At 46.0% G+C, this 18852-nt stretch overlaps 1 protein-coding gene across 9 annotated transcripts in view; it reads right to left on the bottom strand.

Moving 5' to 3' along the window:
* Positions 1–18852, bottom strand: part of Ptprm (protein tyrosine phosphatase receptor type M) — a 674808-nt gene that overhangs the window by 127949 nt on the left and 528007 nt on the right. For 5 of the 9 annotated variants that reach the window (XM_060368219.1, XM_060368217.1, XM_060368220.1 and 2 more), the window contains 3 exons: positions 15396–15470; positions 15188–15214; positions 10409–10596 (listed from right to left, as the gene is read on the bottom strand). In XM_060368219.1, the coding sequence (XP_060224202.1) occupies positions 10409–10596; positions 15188–15214; positions 15396–15470 (290 nt within the window). Of the gene's footprint in view, positions 1–10408; positions 10597–14258; positions 14306–15187; positions 15215–15395; positions 15471–18852 lie in introns of those variants that run through there. The other 4 variants (XM_060368222.1, XM_060368218.1, XM_060368221.1 and 1 more) reach the window with 2 other exon arrangements.

Below are 18852 nucleotides of genomic sequence, written 5' to 3'. Positions count from 1 at the left end.
GGAGCAGCTCACTTAGTCTGCCTAATTAGGAAGGGTTGCTGGGATTGGTGCTAAAGAAGTAAGACTGTGATGGCTGTGATTGGGTGCCAACAATGTGTACTAGGATTGGTCCAAATATCCCTTCCGTGTGCGTGTATAAGCAGGCAGTTCAGCTTAGTGAGCTGACCTGAGACACCCTCCTGTTTCACAGTAGCCCTGAGGACAAATAGTCTTTTCTTTTCTCCTTTCAGCTTTGTGCCCTGAGCTGGTCACAGAGGAAAGCAGCAGCAGAGTGCAGAGTGGCAGTGACGACAGAGGCACCGGGCTGGCTGAGCTATGAAAGCGGCCAGGCGGCTGGCTGCTTGACAGCTGAAGCAGCAACATTTGGGCAGTTCAAAAGCAGACTGGCCAGGCAGGATGGTGAAGGGTGGAAGGAAGGAGAGAGAGAGAGTTGGTAGGAGATGGGCAGAGAGCTGAGACTGAAGGATTAAAAAGCCACAGAGAACTAGAGAAAAGAAACTGCAGGTCCTGGTTGCAGGAAGAACCTAATCTTTGGGGCCAAGGGATGTAATACTGGCTGCTGTTGAGGGCTAAAAATCCCAACTTCTAGGTCTATGAGCAGCTGTAACACTTGCTGGCCTTGACGATCAGATTTCTGAGGCCTGCAGTAGACCGCCTATGTATATGAGGCTGACTTTGGACTTGCTACGTAGACAAAGATGGATTTCCAATCCTCCTGCTTCTAACTCCAGGTATCAGGACTGCATGAAGATGCTGAAAAACCTCGTGGACAGTACCTGGCTTACAGGTGCTGGAGATCAAATGAACTCAAAGTAGGCCACCATTCCACCAAATGAAATATATCCCCAGACCCTGACCTTGTATTTTTTTTTTAAAAGAGTTAAGAAAAATACATTTTAAGGCAAAAGCAACACTTGAAGAGATTCCAAAATGGAGCTCAGAGGCCATAAAGAGGCAGGACTCACATACAGCAGCTGTTGCCTAGCCTGTGAACACAGACATCTCCAGTGAGCTCACACTGGGCCTGGAGGAGAAGGAGGGCCTCTTGCTTTGTGGACATCTCCAATCTGTTCATAGCTCTCGCTCTTTATGTTCCACCTTTCATGTAGCCCCTGTCCTTTCCAGTAAATGCAGAAAGCTCCCACTGTCAGCCTTCTTTGGAACTTTAGTTCAGAGCCAGCTGAGCTTGTATCTCCAAACCTACAACTCCTAAGACCCCAAGTAAACTTCTTTCTATACTCTTCAGTTTCTGAATTTGGACTAATTGACAGTCACACCCATCTTTATCACCTATCATAAGCTACATGTGTTTAAACAGCTAGGAATCAATTAATCAAGTAGAAGCATTCCATACTTGTCAAAAATCTATAGAATACATCAAATAGCATGAAATATATTGAGTTATTAGTTATTATACTGTTTGCTATTATTGAAACACAGGGCTTGGCACTGTGGAAGAACTGTTGCCTCTGATGGGGAGACAAGGATAGCTGAAATGGGACTCACTGAGTGAGATCTGAAGAGATCGGTTGGGCAAAGGAGTCCCTCTCTGCAGAGGTGACACAGGTGTGAAGGCCTGAGCCACAGTTGTGCTGGAATGAGAGGAATTATGGAACGGAGCAGAGAAAACTGGTGGGAAGTAGCTGGGGTTGGCCCCAAAGCCTAGAGTAGGAGCAGAATGCAGGACTAGAGGGGTCAAGGATGTTACACCGCTTCCTGGTGTTTGAAAGAGTTGATAGGTTTTGAGTATTAGTTAAGTGTAAGGGCATTAATGTCTTACAATGAAAGAGTGGCCGCAGAGCAAGAGGCAGGTCTACAGGGGAGAGAAGAAATGTCGAGTCCTAAGCGAGGGGACCCTATGGCCCACTTAAGTGATGAGGGGTAGGCTGTGGTATCAGGAGGAGGAGACAGACTGAAAAATGACGGGGATGGAAGCTGTTAGGACTTGTGACCTGCTGATGTGGAGGGAGAGTGGGGCCAGACCTTCTGAGTGGGTAGTGACACCATAAAGATAATAAAAAACATGAAGAACACAGAAAAGCAGGAGGTCTAACAGGTGCTGGGACACAGGTTCACTGACAGGCCCTTCAGGACCGCGGCCTCTGTGAGAGTGCTAATGGCATCTGACACTAAAAGCATGTAACTGGTGGAAAAATTGCTTAACTTCTCTGAGGTAAGCTAAAGAAAATTCTAAGAACCAGCTTCCAGATGGACACCAGGCAGTTGCCTAGAAGTGCTTCAGAGAAATTGGAAGATGCCAGCTGCCACGAACTATCATCAGAGAAAGGGCAGAGCTGAGGAAACAGCAGTGTCCAATCCAGTTCCCTCACGCTGGAGCTCCTGCATGAGGTCAGTGGAGGCAGGCCAAGGGAACGGAAGTTAAGCTGAGACCAGAGACTCTGAAAGCGAGACAAAGTCCAGCAGGCTACAAAGGAAGCAGACGCTTGCATACAGCTCCCTGAGTAAACCCAGATCAAGAGCACACAGTAAAACTGGTTCTCCTCATTGCAAAAACAAACAAAAAAACAAAACAACTAACAAAAAACCTGGGGCTGGGAACATGGCTCAGGAGATAAGTTGTGCAAGTATGAGGATCTGAGTTCAAGTCCCTAGGGCCCCCACAAAAAGCAAAGTGTAGCTATGCACACACTTGTAATCCAGCCTTGTTGGGGGTGAAGAGAGGAGGATCACCACGTCTTTCTGACTGCCAGACTAGTTCCAGGTTTAGCCAGAGACTGCCTCAAAGGAATAAGGTGAAGAGTGATAGAGCAGGACCCCAAACGTCTTCCCCTGGCCTCTTTATGTGCACCTCTCCCCCCGCCCCCCCCCCCCCCCCGGCCACAACTCAACAGAAACACATAGCATGAAAAAATAAGCAGGTTTTATTTTTAACCCGATAAGAAAGTATCCACAAATGCAGGCATACAACTAAAGAGCTTGAGGCATTCTCAAAAAATTCAAAGAGAAAATTTTATCATTTCCTTGTGGACCTGGCTCACCATCAACACTGTCATTAAAGAAAAGAACATGTCAGAATCACTTGGCTGCCGCTGCCGCTGGAGGCGCAGCTGTTGCTGTTCCTAAAGTACCTACCGGGCCCTGCCAGCACCGCTCTGCTCTCCTCCGCCACCCCCTTTCCCGCTCCCCCGTTCCAAGCCTTCAATGGTTTGGTTTTGTGTGTTTAGCATCCTGTGGGACAGAAAATAACCTGCACTGATTGTGGCAACTGACGGACTCAGCTGGTGCTGGAGACATGAAATGGGAGCTGAAAGGCTCACATGAGAAGCATGTGCGCTGGAGGGCAGGGGAGGGGAGGCGCTCCCACCCGGGATGGAGCGCAGTCACGTGAAGGGAAGGGGTTCCTGCAGCTGAGGCACACACAACCCTGCATTCCACCTGCTTCTGCCTCCGCGAAAACCCAACAGGGGAGCTGCTGTGCACCTGCTCCCCAGTTCAGGAATCAGAAATCAGGGTTCGATCCCTGTAGGGGTTTTCAAGTGGTGATCTATTGGCTTTTCTAAGCAGGGAGGAAAAAAAAAACACAAAAACAAAGCAAAACAAAACAACAACAACAAAAACCAGGCATGTTAGAGGGAGGGGAAGACATTCCAGTGATAATTTCTTAGGCTGCAAGGTCATCATGTAAAATATTGTACTTCCATTTAGAAAAATCCCACCATTTGACTTGAAAATACAAGGAGAGATAAGAGGGAGAAGAGAGACAACTTAAATATTTAAAAGGGCGCATCTGCGAGATGGCACATTTTGAGAAAATCTGAGCTCCTTAGAATTGCTCATCTGCTGAAGACTTTGACAAACTGTCTTCAATTCCCCCCACTTTAAACTGACTAAAGAAACAATCTCTGTGTTCAATTACAAAACTAACCACCAGAGTTTGTGCCCTGGAGAGACACATATGAAGAAAGTAAGTGGGAGATGCCAGTGTTTTTCTAAGCACAGTGGGATGTTTTAACGTATTATTTTGAGAAATAGGGTGCAAAGAATTACTTATGTTTTTCATAAGTCTGGGCCCTGGCAATGGGAAAATGATCTACCTTGCCTCAGAGTGAAGTGATCTACTAGCTGCATGTCTCAGGATGTCCCGCCTAGAAGGGCTATTCCTTTATCTACGTCGTCCAGATTCAGCAATACATATTCTGTGAGAATCTTATGCCTGCTGACAGTGGCTGTCTTTCTGCTTGGCTCCTCAAAGCTACTCTGCACTAGTTATAAAACCCCTGGGCAAGTATGGAGGTAGAGCATGTCCCCTGCTGACTGCACAGGGCCATGGCTGCCTTGTCCCCCATGCAATACTGAATACCTTGTTTCTCTCAGTGTTGGCTCAAGAAGGAGGGTGATTGATCACGCACGCTCTTGTCTGGCACAGAGGCCATGGAGCCAAGGCAGAGCTGCAGGGCCAAGGCAAGTTCAGGTAGCAGGGGCCATCCAGCCTTCAGAGCTGGTAGCTGAGCCCCACACCACCGTCCATGGCATGCAGCTGTGTCCTTCTTCCATTTCTGGGAATGCAATGACTTGGCCCCAGGGGTCTGCACGGATTGGCCTTTGCTTTTCTGAAGAACCTGGTCATTCCTCCTGGCAGCATAAATAAACCTGCCTTTCTCCAGAGGTCTGAGTCACTTGCTGCCTACAAGATGCCATCTTCCATTCAAGCGAGATGCTTACTCCTTCTTTGGTATTCGAGTCGGGGTTTCTTTTGAATCCAGTTAATACGTCTCCCTGGTGAGATGGGCCACATGCCCATCTTGTTACAACAAAATCAAACACAGAACCTGCACCGAGGACGGCTCTGTCTCCTCCCACAGGGTGTTTTCCTCTGGTTTGGATACACTTCTGTTGGCCGCTTGATTGCTAATGACGCCTTTCTGAGTTTAGGACAATCCTCAGGCATTGCTGACTTGAAAAGCACAGAGAGCAGAGGAGCAGAGGAAAGCCTCTATTCCAAAAATCCTGAACAAAGCGTGTTACCAGGTCTTCCTTGTGGATTGGAGAAAAGCAGGAAGAACAGATGGCTGAGCGTTCTGAGTCAGGGCAGCAGCTGAGGATATCTTCCCCCTGGAGATGCTTCCATAGGGAAGGCCTTCTTTGCTCCCAGGGGTTGGGAGGCCAAACGTTCCAGAACATCTGAAATACTTTCTCAGCAAATACAACTTTTTTCCTTTTTCTCATCTACCATTTGGAGTTTTGATTATTTCTGTGTGTCTCAGAGAAGTAACTTTTAAAAAACCAAGCTGCTTATATGAAATAGGTCTCCATCTACACACAGGGGGGACATCCCTACTTTCTGAAGTCTTCTTTGCTTCTCAGTGCTTGCAGAACAACACAACATTATACTTTGCACATATGACATACTAAACCCTTTGTGATCATGACTCTCACAACCCTTGTCTTTTAACACCCACTGCGACTCGGGCATGGGGACCGGGGCCATTTCTCCAGAACACTGCTAGTCTCTTGCTTTATGTCTATATGGAATGTACTCTCTTTCAGCCTCCTGTGGCAAGCCCCACTCACGCTTAAAAAAAGGGACACTCTTGTCCCAGGTTGGCTCAGGTTGTCCCCATGTCCTTCATAGTACTCTGACATTTATCTGGGCCCTGCAGGTTTCTATCAGACGCATCACAGTTCTAACCCAGCTCCTTCACTGCACTGTAAGCTTACAGAGGGTGGAGCAATGCAGTGTCCCTGTGTATTCCTGGCAGTGGATAACATATTTTGCACGTTTACAACGACATGATTGTTTACTGCATGTTGGATAACATTTTAGTCATTATGATATAGATATACATATACATGTATACATATATATGTATACATAATGACTAAATGATAATGATTATTATACATAATTTTATATATCATTATGATATATATAATATAGATCGGTTATACATGATGATATCTATCTATCTATATATATTCATGACTAAACCTTCACAAAACCTCATAAGGCTGATATTGCAGTGGCTTCATTTTATGGATGAAGAAACTGAGGGTCGTAGGGGCTAGACAACTTGCTCAAGATTTCCAGGAAACACACAGTTCAAGGCATGAGCAAGAGGGGTATAACCGGTTACAAACTTATATCTAACCATCTCAGTCAGGGCTTCTACTGCCATGAAGAACATGATGGCACACACTTTAGGGCATGAGCAAGAGAGGTGTGTCTGGTTACAGTTCTAAATCCAGCCGTCTCACCTCTCTTGCTGTGACCAATACCATGACCTAAAGTAACATAAGAAGAAAAAAGTTTATTTTGCTTATGCTTCCAGGTCACTGCTCATCACTGAAGAACGTCAGGACAGGAACTCTAGCAGGGCAGGAACCTGGAGGCAGGAGCTGATACAGAGGCCACGGAGAGGTGCTACCTACTGGCTTGCTCCTCATGCTTTGCTCAGCCTGCTTTCGTAAGAATCCAGGACCCCCAGCCCAGGGATGGCAGCACATAAAATGGGCTGGGCCCTCCTGCATCAAATACTAACTATGAAAATGCCCTCCAGGCTTGCCTATAGACTAATCTTAGGGGATTTTTGTTTTTGTTTTGAGACAGGGTTTCTCTGTGTAGCCTTGGGTGTCCTGGACTTGCTTTGTGTACCAGCTGGCCTTGAACTCACAGGGATTCACCTGCCTCTGCCTCCCTGAAAGCTAGGATTAAAGGTGTGCTCCACCATAGCCAGCCGTGCAGGCATTTTCTAAATTGAGGTTCCCTCCTCTGTGATGACTCCAGCTGTGTCAAGTTGACATAAAAGTAGCCAGCACACCAACTGCATTTCAAAAGCAACCTTTTGAAGATTTTCCTTATCCACCCTAGAATAAAGATGCATGGTTTTGGGGAAAACAGAACAAAAATATTTGCAGGCCTTTTCACTGAATTCTCAATTTGCTGAAGCCTGGATTTACACATACACAGACTAGGCTACAAAACTCAAGAAATTAGATGATAGACCCAATGCCAGAGATGGCCAGAACTTCAGGCCTCATGTGAGATGCTACTTAGAATGTATCTCTCCCTGCAAAATTGCATAGGCTCATCTACCTAATTACATTGCTTCAGACCATGCCAGCATCCCCTGTAAGGACAGGGGTAAGGCACTGAGTGACAGGATTATTACTTTAGTTTTGGCTGTGAAACTAGCCTTCAAGAGCTAAGTCATCTCTCCAGCCTGACTAGATTATTCCAAATGGAATTTTCCATTTTTTATTTGCTCAGTAGTCCCTCTCCCATATAGTATTTCAACATTTTCTTTTCTCCTTTCTTCTTTTTTAAAAAATTAAGTAAAATAATTTTGATTTTCAGAGCATTTTCTTTAAAATCTTCATCACTGAATGGGTTGGGTGAAAGAGGAACTTTTTTTAAAAAAAATTCACTAACAACAGCATCTTGTTTTAAGGTATAACAGATCACAGTGATCTGTCCATCAGGGAATGTTTAAAATGAGTCTACGATACCCTAGTTTCCATCGGCAGAGCAAATATCCTCAGGAGATTTGAGTGGGAAGTAATTCTGTAGGCATTTGGATATGCATTGTCCATAGTTTGTTATAGAAATCATAAGGTAGGTATTTTTAAGTAGTCCATGAAAAATTGGACTCAGCTATTTCATGAATTGTTATTTGAGCCTATAACTAATCTCCCTGACATTAACATCTTTAATAAACATTTGAGCAATATCTGCATGCAGAATATGGGATAGAACTAAGACATCATCTCTATTCATTAGGCTTATATTTTCTCAATAACCTAATTTTGTCTTTCATAAGATATTAATGCTTTTGGAAGTCTTACTCTTAATCCTATTAATTCCTAAGCTACCCTTTAAAAGTGCATGAGGCAATATGCAAAGGCTGTCAATTTCTCTGAATTATACATTGAACTGCTAAGGGTAAATCTAAAAAGTTCAGGGCTGCTGAAATGCAGAGCTTCGTCTGGAAACGTTGTCTGGAATGAAATGAGACTCCAGGGACAGAGCTGGGATTGGGTCCCACGGCTTTGCGGTCTTCTGATCTCAGATCACTTGCACCGTACCAGGTGGTACATGCTGGGCACAGATGTCTATGCCTGCTTGGGACCACGGGCCTGTGCTTAAGAGTAGCTGTGGTCCAGCAGCCGTTGGTGCCATGTGCAGTGGATCTGTGACAATCAAGATGGACAGAGAGCTTTGCCTAAGACTAGGAGGCACTGGCGCAAAGTGAAGAAACGTGAGTGGTCCTCAGCGAGAGGCAGAACACTGCTTGATACGCATAGGCTCTAGAAGGTAACGGGTGACTGTAGTACTCTGCTTCTAGTTCCAAGGTCACGGAGGTAATCAACCACTCTCTGCCTGGATTTAAGGCCCACTCCGTGAGAGGAACCCACACCTGACACTGGTAATAGAGACAAGAACCCGAGGCTGGAGAGGCCGTGGATCTAGGGGAAAATCGTACAGTACTGTTCTGCTATAGGAACATGGCGGCAAAAGGACGCCCACTGACAGTCTGCTTGACTCATACACCAGTGCCTCCTCGGCCACCAGCAGAGAAGCTTCCTCCTTCAGTAGACTGGAAACTAACATGGAGACTCGCTACTGGACGGTGTGCAGACAGGGTGAGACTTTGGAACACTCAGTCCTAGGTGGGATGTCTTTAGCAGGGAGCTATGCAGAAGAGAAGGTGGAAATATTTTAAGTTCAGAGGGCATGAACAACACCAAGGAAACTGGGTCTTCAGGACAGCTGAACCCACAGAGACTGTGGCAGCACACACAGGGCCTGCATAGGATCAAACCAGACAGGGTCCCAGGACTGCCAGGGGGATGTGTGGACATGAGCTCCCACTGCTAACCAAGGAGCTAGCTGTAACCGACACCTGCTTGCAAAGGAAACAGTTTTCTCTAATGGAGTCTCCCTGGGAATATTAACCACACTTAAGGGCAGGCCCCAGGCCCAGTACTAGTTGGCCAACACAAAACAAACTCAATGGTATTTTTGTCCCACATTGCTTTCTTTGGATGGTTTTTATCTGATTGGTCTTTTCTTGCATACTTTGGTTTTCATTATTGTGGCTTCTTTGTATACATGTGCTTCTTGTTTTTCATTTTGCTTGTTTTTTTAAAGAAAGAGAGAGAAAAGAATGGGCCCAGTGTTGGGTGGGTGAGGGTGGGTGGGAAGGATCTGGGAGCAGTTGGAGGAAGGAGAAAACATGATCAGAATATATTGTATATATTTTTTCCTGATTAAAAAAGAAGAAGAAAAGTACAATATCAATAATCCTGTGCATTCTCTCCTCCAAAATTTGGCACCAAGCTTTGTAAAGTCTGCTGGATCCCCTTACTCCACACTCATTTCTCACTTAGTGTGTGGTGCGCATCACTTATATCATAAAGCGCTTCACGACGCTAAGTGGGGCTTGGATGTCAATCTAGGAAAACTGCAGCGTACTGTTTTCCACAGAGTGCTAACTGGTATTCAGCCAGATCATGACTGTCTGTAAAACAGACGGCTATCTTTCACAAAGCTGGCAACACCAACACAGACTAGAGGAGCCAGCCGCGTCTACCTGGGCGCTGTGGACAGACCGTTCAAAGTATTATATAACAAACAGGGTTATAATTAATAACAAAACAATACTCCGGTCCCAGGTGAGATGTTTCTAAAATCTGAGCAGATTCCATAGACTAGGGATTAACAAAAACTCCAGGGCTTAGAGACCCACCACCGTGTAGTTCTGCTTCTAGCCTGAGAAACCACGCTCTTTAACACACACACACACACACACAGCAATCCTATCTTCCCATCACCCACCCCCCACACACTTGCATCCCCTCTCAGTTAATGGTGTACTACTTTGAGTTAAATTTTGTGAAGTTGGAAAATTTCCCCCATTTCTAGAATGAGTTTCTAGCAGAATCTGTGGATGGTTGAGGCTGAGAAAGAGGAGAACGCTACACTTTATATGTGGTTAGGGGGGTAGCATGGTTGCAGAAAAGCCCCAGTCCTCTGAAGCATCACGGCAGCAGTGCGCATTCTAGAATGGTGGAGCTACAGGAGCTGTTGCAGCCAACAACAGTCAGTCCCTTCACTGCTGTCTAGATAATGTCACTCTGCTGGTTGGTCTACAGTGGCCTCAAGCAGACACTTTCTCCCTGAGATGGCTGCAGAACTTGGATTTAACATTGTACTTAGCTGCAGGAAAATAATTGAGGAAGAGGAAGGGAAAGAGAACCTGGGCCAATGCATGTTTCTGCATAAGGAAGTGAAAGGTGAGGTGGTCTTCCTTTCCCACTGAACACTTGAACTTGGCACTGGCTGGGAAAATGCCAGGGGATGACCCATCCTGCCCCTTGTCAGACCTCGCTGGGATGCACACAGCTTGCCAGTAGTAACGCTGGCAGCCAGCACCTAGCCCAGCCTCACCTCATATTCCTCCTTGAAGCCGTAGCCCTCCGCACACTTCATCTGAGTGATGTGCTGGAGGAGGTCGGCCACACGGATCGCCGGGTGAAGCTGTCCAGTCTGGTAAGGCACGTCGGCGGCCTCGCGCTTCTTGTAAGTGTGGGGCTGCGCGAGGCTGCTGGTGTCGCTGGCCATTGTGTGGGTCTCATCTAGAAAGGAAGAGGAAGGAGAAAAGGAGGGTGAACCAGCAGGCTGAGTGAGGACCACAGGATGCTAACAAGCTGGCCGCTGACATCCCTCTACCTAGGATGGCTCAGCCAGAAGACAAATGTTACCGAGTTCGTAGGTTTAAGTGGGATCAGCAATACTGCTAGGAATGAGGCAGGGTTCTTTGCTCTTACAAAGCAGTCCAAACGAGATATTGCTTCCGCAAAGCTCATTGACAAATGCTCCTTTCGGCATTTCAATGGTAAAAATTGGTGAAAGTTTCAAATCGAAACTTCATCAAGACCTGGTGCAGAGAAACCAGGCTTGTACACATCCAAATGTTAGCTGATTCATTTGTGTGATGAGATAAATAAACTCTACAAATGTGCCGTGAGCAAAAGAAAAGTGCACAGAATGGTTTGGCATATAAAGCTAGCGATGGGAATGGACACTTGGGACAGGAAGTCAAAGGAGAGGGGAAGACTGAGAGGGGACCTGGTTTGGGATTAATGTCACTCTGCATGCTCCGGGGTCAGAAAGCTTAATGAAATACTGTGGGCCAACGCATCACACACAGAATGTCCTACGACAGCGAACATGCAGGCCTGCACGGGGCGGCACACTGGCTCTGTCAAGTCTACGAGTGAGACACACACCCCCACACTCCCTCCACAGCTTCTCCAAGGGGCCAGCTGGGGAACTTACCATTGATTGGCACTTTAAAGCGGATACATATCAGGAGAAAAGAGGAGGAGAAAAAGGAAACAGGACATCAGCAACAGTGTGCGGACAACTGCAGGCAATTCTACTTTATGCTGTCTGCCTTCCAGTTAAACTCTGTGCTGAGAGGGGGTCAGAGGGCCAAGGCTCGGCACTCCCATCACGTCAGGGTGGGGTTGCTTCATCGAAGCGGTCAATCACAAAAAGGAGGTTCAAATTAGTAGAGAATTGCTTCTCATCTCCCATGAGCCAAGAAATAACTCAATAAGGGCTATTTGCATCTAACACACTTGTCATTTAAAATTTCTTGGGTAAAGCCAATCAATTATACTAGAAAATCAATGTCAAAATTTGGTCAAACAAGCCTAAAAAGGCTTTATTTTAATGGGTGATGACTAGTAAATTAGCTTAATGAATTTACAGAAACGTTATCTGCTAAAAAGAACGTTTGAGGCAGGCATGTTCAATTGAGACTATTCAATTAGAAATTTCATCTATGGGTTAATGCCTTAAAATGCTGAATCCCTTTAGGGATTCAGGCTTTTATGAATCACAATGCTAAAAAAAATAAGTTAAAAGGAGGCATCAACTCAATTTCACACATAAAAAATAAGAATACATGTGAAAGGATGGGAATGTTTGGCAATTCCAGATTAGGTGTTAAACGGGGGTTTCAACTGCACTCGTTTTTAATGATTTTTTGGTTGTTGTTGCTCTACTAAATGCTTAGTCCTAAGAAACCTGGTGGGCTGGGCCTGTCCTACAACCCTGCTCTGTAGGCATCGCAAAGCCCCTGGGGATGCATGGTATGAAGGGTGGCACACGGGTGTGGAGCTATGTCGCCGTTGCTGAAATGGCACCTCAGTCACTACAAGGTGGCTGAAGACACGAAAACAAAATAAAAAAAGGGTGGTAAGCCGGTTTTATGATTTGTTTTTGTTTTTCATTTGGATTTGCTTTGAAATTTAGCAATGTCTGTGTTCCCATTTTAATAGTCACCAATGCCCCCTGGAAATTTGCATATCAGATTTGCTTGTTGAAAACTGCTAAGAGTTATCAGCTGGGATGCAGGATCCCCGCTGAGGCACTCAATCCACTGGGCTCTTAGTTTCCTCTAGGAGAGAGCTCTGTTCTGTATAAATACTAAAAGAAATGGAACATTAATTAGTCTCCCCTCTGTGCCTCTCTTGTTCTCTCCGTTTTAGACTTTGTGTAGTGAATATAATTAATTCGCCTTTCATTGTCGCTGAGCGAAACACCACCTGGAGGACCCAGGCTTTTCAAGCTGGCGTTGCCCTGACCCCAGTCCTGGGTATTGAGGGTTTTAAGGTCACCGGGCAACAGCCGCTCCCAAAGCTGCATATACTTCTCCACTTCATGAGGACACCTTGGTTCCATCTCTAGGACGGAGCACCTTTTCAGGCAGTCACACACCACTCCACCCTCCCGGAAAGAGAGCTGTCATCTAGCACAGCTGTGTTCAAGGGGAACTAGATGCTCCTATGCTGTATCTGTTAGGAAAGCGGGTCACCTCGCCTGTGAGACACCCCCGATTCCACTAAAAGGAGCAGTTAATCTGTGTTCTCCGACTGCTAACATGATTTATTGCTGATAGGCAGTATCCCATGTCATGCATTTCCTGTATTAAAAGCATGACCCATAAACAATTTTCTAAAATTAAAAAATAATGCCTTAGATGAAAGAATCAGAAAGAAATGTTTCTGAATATCAGCTCTGATGATTTTCTAATAATTGAAAATCAATTCTATACTCACTAATGAATTAGTTGAAAACACTGACTTGGAATGGATGCTGTATTTTTGAGATGGAGAAGGATGTTATTTATTATCTACCAACTGTCTGTCTGTCTATCTATCTGTCTCTATTCATCCATCCACCCATCTTTGCAGGCAAACGAGGTAAAGATAGACTTAAATTCTCCGTGAGAACTGGGTCCTCACAAGAGGAAACGAAACTTAGCGAGCTAGCGCTATTATTTGTGCTGAAGTCTGTTTCCCAACTAATTATCTCTACTTGTCTCAACGTAAACTGTAACTGTCCCCCTTCCCTGCAAAGGACCAGGGTAGGCATCAAGAGATAACCTCATTGGTCCTTCCCCAATGATATACAGAGGCATATTGCACCCGATCATGGGGTTCCAGCACGGGTTCCAGATACCACCACTTATGCCATTGCCATTGGTTTCCACTGCACAGATTTTTACCAGAAAATAATGATCTGTGTATTTGGAGGACTTTTTTTTTTTTCTTCTTCACACCATTTTTGAAACTTGAGTTGTCTTTCTGAGCCACGCGCTCTCAGAAAGGGAGCCTAGCCAACGCTAAAAGGTGTCGTTAATGTTCCTACTAACAAGGCAGTGGCTTTGGAGAGATGGTATTTGTTTAATAAGCTTATCTTCATGCTGCTGTGAAGTCTGGATGCTTTCTTTCTTCTGACAAGGCCTGTCTCAGCCCTCCCTACCCACAGTTCCTCTCGGATGAGAACATGGGCAGATCAACCTGCCATAGCACACAAAGAAATCACCAGTCTTCGCCTACCCAGTGACTTCACAATCGCCACTGTGTGGTGACCACAGTGTCGGCCAGCATGGAACGAGGCTGTGTCCCTGCCCAGTGAGAAGGGTTTAAAATGAGGTGCCCCCTTTGTAGTTGGTGTTCAAACCTGCACGGGGGCTGCATGGTGCCTCAGAGTCATTATGCTCCAAATATCCTGCCCCACACTTCATCTTAGCTCATTTCCGTTCCTTAGGCAACCAACTTGCTTAAGAGGAAAGGACTCCGACGTGAAAACAGGAATTACCCTCTCCTCAGAAATGGGGAAAACTCTGAGAACTGAGAAGCACAGTGGGGGGTCCTGGCCTGGGGTCCTGAGGCCTAGTGATGAGGGTGGGGGAAGAAGAGGCTGAAGCTGAGAATGAAGCTCTGGCTACAGCGAACTGTTATGTACCTGGAAGTTGCTTTTGTTGTGCTCCTTCCCGGAGGGTTAGTAGTAGAAAGAGAACACAGCCAGGACACACTCAGGTTACTTAGGCGTCTCAAATGCCACAGCAGCTCAGGCTTGTTTGCTAGGTAACGTCATTTCTCCTCACCCTTCTTACCCTGTACAAGTTAGACTGTTGTTTTTTTTCCCTGTAACCCCCTGCTGGGAATATTTCATACTTTAAATGCATTCTGCCCCATTGGGCTAACATTTTAGTTCATTGCTTGTGACAACTGACACATGATAAACTACACGATGATAAAGCGCCCTCCTGTCACCCCCACTGTTCAGAACACGTTAAAATTCCATAATGTGACAGGCACATGGCTGGGGGTGGGGTGGGGGGCGCCCTGGCTGGACGGGTAGGGGGTCTGGAGCCCACTGTGATCGCTCTGCCACATGACACGGGGTGGGGGCATCATTAGGAAAATTATATTTTTGAAACTGGCGTTTTTAGTGCTTAGAGAGATAAGTGAAAATAATGAGAAGCTATTTTCACTTTTATGACTGTCATATTGGACAGAGCACAGCTCGTGGAAGTATACAGCTGAGTGAGGACGTTGTCATTTGCCTTCCCTTGGGATCAGAACTAACCTTAAATTCTGAACACGGGAAGGGAAAGCCCTGGAGCTGGGACTGTTCACTGAAACTCTTTGGTATCACCCTATTCCCACATGCAGCAAACCCTTCCTACCTGGGGAGGCTTCAGGGGAAGGCTCCTCACCCCGCCCCATGCTCCTGGCCCCACTCCACCCCATGCTCCGCTTGTAACCATGGCATCATGCACAGTTACAACTCCAGCGCCCTCTAGAGGGAAGGCTGACTTTCTCAGGCACTCCTGAAATAAACTCTGGGAAAGGGGATTATTCTCACCTAAAATTGCAGTTGGCACAAATGGGTCTGTCGTACATCGCAAGCAGGGAAGAGAGAGTAAAAAGAGAAAGAACAGTAAATGATTGAGGAACAGCCCCCAGTTTCCCCAGGAAAGCCACAGGACACCTTGGCTCTATGACATATCCAGCAAAAAAGCCCAAGAGCTGCCAAAGGTGGTGAGGAAGCAAGAGGGTAGAGACTCAGTTACCTGGGTAATAGGAATTCGGCACCGAGGTGCTCAGCGTATTTGTTTTCATTGTAAAGGATGATGGTGAAGACACGGCTGAAAAAAAAAAAAAAAGTCTGGTCAGGAGAGGCCACAGATAGGCTGAGTTCCGAACACAGGGCACTCTGGAATCATGGCAGCCTGTCTAAGTGACGGTAGACAGCTCACCCAGAGAAGCCTCTGGGGTTCACTGAAGGCTCTCTGGCAAGCAGCCCCATTCCCAGTGGTTTCTGGGTGGTTACTCATCCTTTTTAGCGGACAAACCCTTTTGATTGGATAAGGACCGTCCTCATCCTGTGATGAAAAACACCTCCAAACAGCCGCCATCCTGAACAGGAATCCCAGAAGTTCCTCTGGAGTCTGGCCTTGGCCCCTGTGATTACGCTCCTGCTGTGAGAGGTGGGAACAAGTCCCTACAGGGCTCCGGATGAACCGGGTAGTAGCAGCATTCTGGTGCTTTGCTGAAAGTCCTCCTGGTCCTTATATTCTGAATATAGAGGTTGCCGCAACCAGGCTTATAAAAGTAAGGTTGATTTGTGCTACGTTGAAAATGAAGCTGTTTTCTCCATGTTGCTCTTTTAGTCTTTAAGTAATAAAAATAGATTCTCTTTCTTTGCTTTATTTTTCTGGAGGACACACGACCACTGTCTCCGCTGCTAAGAGGAAAAGGCAAACCCTCTGATTGAGTGATTCCATCGCCGATGGGTGCTTCCTGCTTTTAACGCAGCATGTGACCTCTCTTCTAGATCTTAGTTGACTGCTCATATAACACCTTCACTTCATTAAAGCACAAGGACTGACTCAAGCTCAGGGTAGACATAACCGCCCACACCTACACTTCTCCTGAGTACTTAGGTCGTCTACTTGGTGCCGACCTCCCACTGAGATACACACGTAATCGCATCACCCTATCAGAGGACAGTGCTATGGATCCTTGCGGATTGATTCCTCAGGTTGTGATTATGTTGATGACATGTTAATGTTTCTGGGCTGTCAGAAGCACTTCCTGATGTAAAGGGAAGTGCCTTTCCTCATGTTCAAATCTTCCAAAGGCAAACACACAAATGAGAGAGGGAGGACCAGAATCCAGGCTGCCTGCTATTTATCTGGTTATTTCTCTAAAACAGAGAAGGGTCACATTTATGCACGAGGCTCGTAAGTTGTCAGGAACACAGCAATCGATGCAGACAGAACTGAAGAAATTGTGCACTTATAAACTGCTCAAGCAGAAGGTATGGGCTGCTTCATTGCCTGCAGCTGTTTTTATGTGCTCGAGAGAAGTGTGCAAGATGGATACAAAACAGCAGTTTACTTCCACTTTTTTGCTGAAATACATTTGCCTTTAAGTATTCAAATCCCCCTTTGTATTAAACATTTGCCCTTAAGTATTCAAATTGAGCCAATTCCCCACATTCTATAATCCCATTCTTATAGTACGGTAAAGTGGAAGGCATCATTCACCTTTGCTTTGGTGGACAGATTATTCCCTACTCTCAAAAATGAATTCTGCATTACTTTTAAATTCTCCAGTCTCATTTTTCTTATGACCTCATTTTAAAAAGCAACTTGCCTCACAGTGTCTGGAAGTTTCTGAGTAAGATCTTGTAGAGAGGTATAACTGTAAATCTCCACCAAGTGTGTGTGGAGGCTGTAGCCCGGGCATCTGCATGAACTCCCCTTGGGATTGCTTCCCTAGAAGCTTTAATTGAGAGGGAATGAACAGCACATTATGAAAATGTTTAGTACTAGGGATCTCTGTCAGTGAAACTGAAAGAGACCTCTCATGGATGACAGTGCAGGAGTGAACAATTTCTTCTGATACATCTGTTGAGAGGAGGGTCAAAAATTCCAAGCAAAGGGTCAGCCAGGGAGGCTCCGGTGGTAACCCTATGCTTATCAGCCTGTCCACATTTGCGTGTCTACAGGTACAGACCCCTGTAGAACTCACTACCTGGTTAGGCTCCCCGTCCAGAAGTGATGTTCCCCCTGAGGTTCAAACTTGAAACATCCCATAGCCATTAATTTAGGTTCCTGTTCTTGGAGTGGGTCATTTCAAGAAAATGTATTCCTGAGCTGTGCCCCTCATCCTGTGTGTCTGTCCCACACATACTGATGTTTAGAGAGCAGCCACTGCTATACAAATCCCAGCTCTGTGAGTGCCGAGTTTTCCTCCCTGGATGCAATTCCCAACATTCAAAGGCAGGGTACTTTAATTTGGAGCTATGTCACTAGGATGTAATTTTAATTTTTTTTCTTTTTCTTTTTTTTTCTTTAGTGAAAGAAACAAGTAATGTCTGCAACAAAAATGGCAGCGACAATCTTAACCAAAAAAAAAAAGTAAGAGTTTATTATGATGATATACTAGTTTCCACATCCTACACTGAAGGTCATAGACGGGTAGAAGATGGGAGCCACGAGCGCAACAGTGCTGCCCTCCCACTGTGGCAGAGTAGTGCGCCCTGCCCGCTGCAAGCAAGTCCATCAGGCTGGGTATGCAGGGAGGACACACAAATAAGGGAAGAAAAGCTGGGGCAGTGGATGTCGGTATAAAGAGAAGAAGCAGTCTGTGAAGGCTACGTGAGTAGAAGGCTCCTGAGCAGGCACAGGCGAACCTATTGTGATCCCAAGGGAAGAACGCTGGCAGCCCAGCATCCTCTAGCCAAAAGGCTTGGCCAGGTGCCCAGCACACACTGTCCATAGCTACCAGGGATTTCCCCAGACCTCATCTTCACGTTCCTGGAAGCCTTGAATCCTTTCTGTGCACTGTTTTGGCCATATAGGTGCTGTTCTACCCACGTGCTGATGGCATCTGATCATACAGCAGGGACCAGCCATGGTCTGTATGTGTGGACTTCACACAAAGAAACCATGTCCTTGGCCTTGATGGGTATGTGCTATGAACTACAAAATCAAGCCCAACTGTGGGATCTAACTCTGGTCACTGACAACATAATTAGGGGTGGAAAATATGTCCCTTTTGTACCTCATGTAGTCAATTGAGTTGCTGATCTCCTAAAATACTGTCTCCGCAGGGATCACAGGTGGGCACAGGTAGGCACTGGTTAGGCTACCTGGTGCGGAGCTTAAGACACATTGAAGCACATTTTAATTTATTAATTGCCACTAATTGCCCTATAATAAAGGCAGGAGCTGTCAGCTGAACAAACAAACAATTAACTTGTTACTGCCACTTAATGACCCGTTTCACAACAGACTTCTCCAGTATAATCCCACACCTGGCTTGCTTACAAATGGGATCTAAACAGCAAGAGACGTGAGGGGAAACAGGTGCATCCTCAGCCAGAGGGGAGCCTTTGTGTCAGTGCTCTCAAAGAAGAGAAGACATTTTGCCCTGGGTGCCTGGGTTTACAGCCCTAGGTCCCAGCACCCTTAGTAAAACACCTTCGCTAAACAACTGGAGGCACAGAAACTGGAAAAA

Source organism: Meriones unguiculatus, chromosome 15, assembly GCF_030254825.1.
Source record: "Meriones unguiculatus strain TT.TT164.6M chromosome 15, Bangor_MerUng_6.1, whole genome shotgun sequence".
Classification (NCBI taxonomy): domain Eukaryota; kingdom Metazoa; phylum Chordata; class Mammalia; order Rodentia; family Muridae; genus Meriones; species Meriones unguiculatus.
This window is presented reverse-complemented; position numbering and strand designations above follow the sequence as displayed.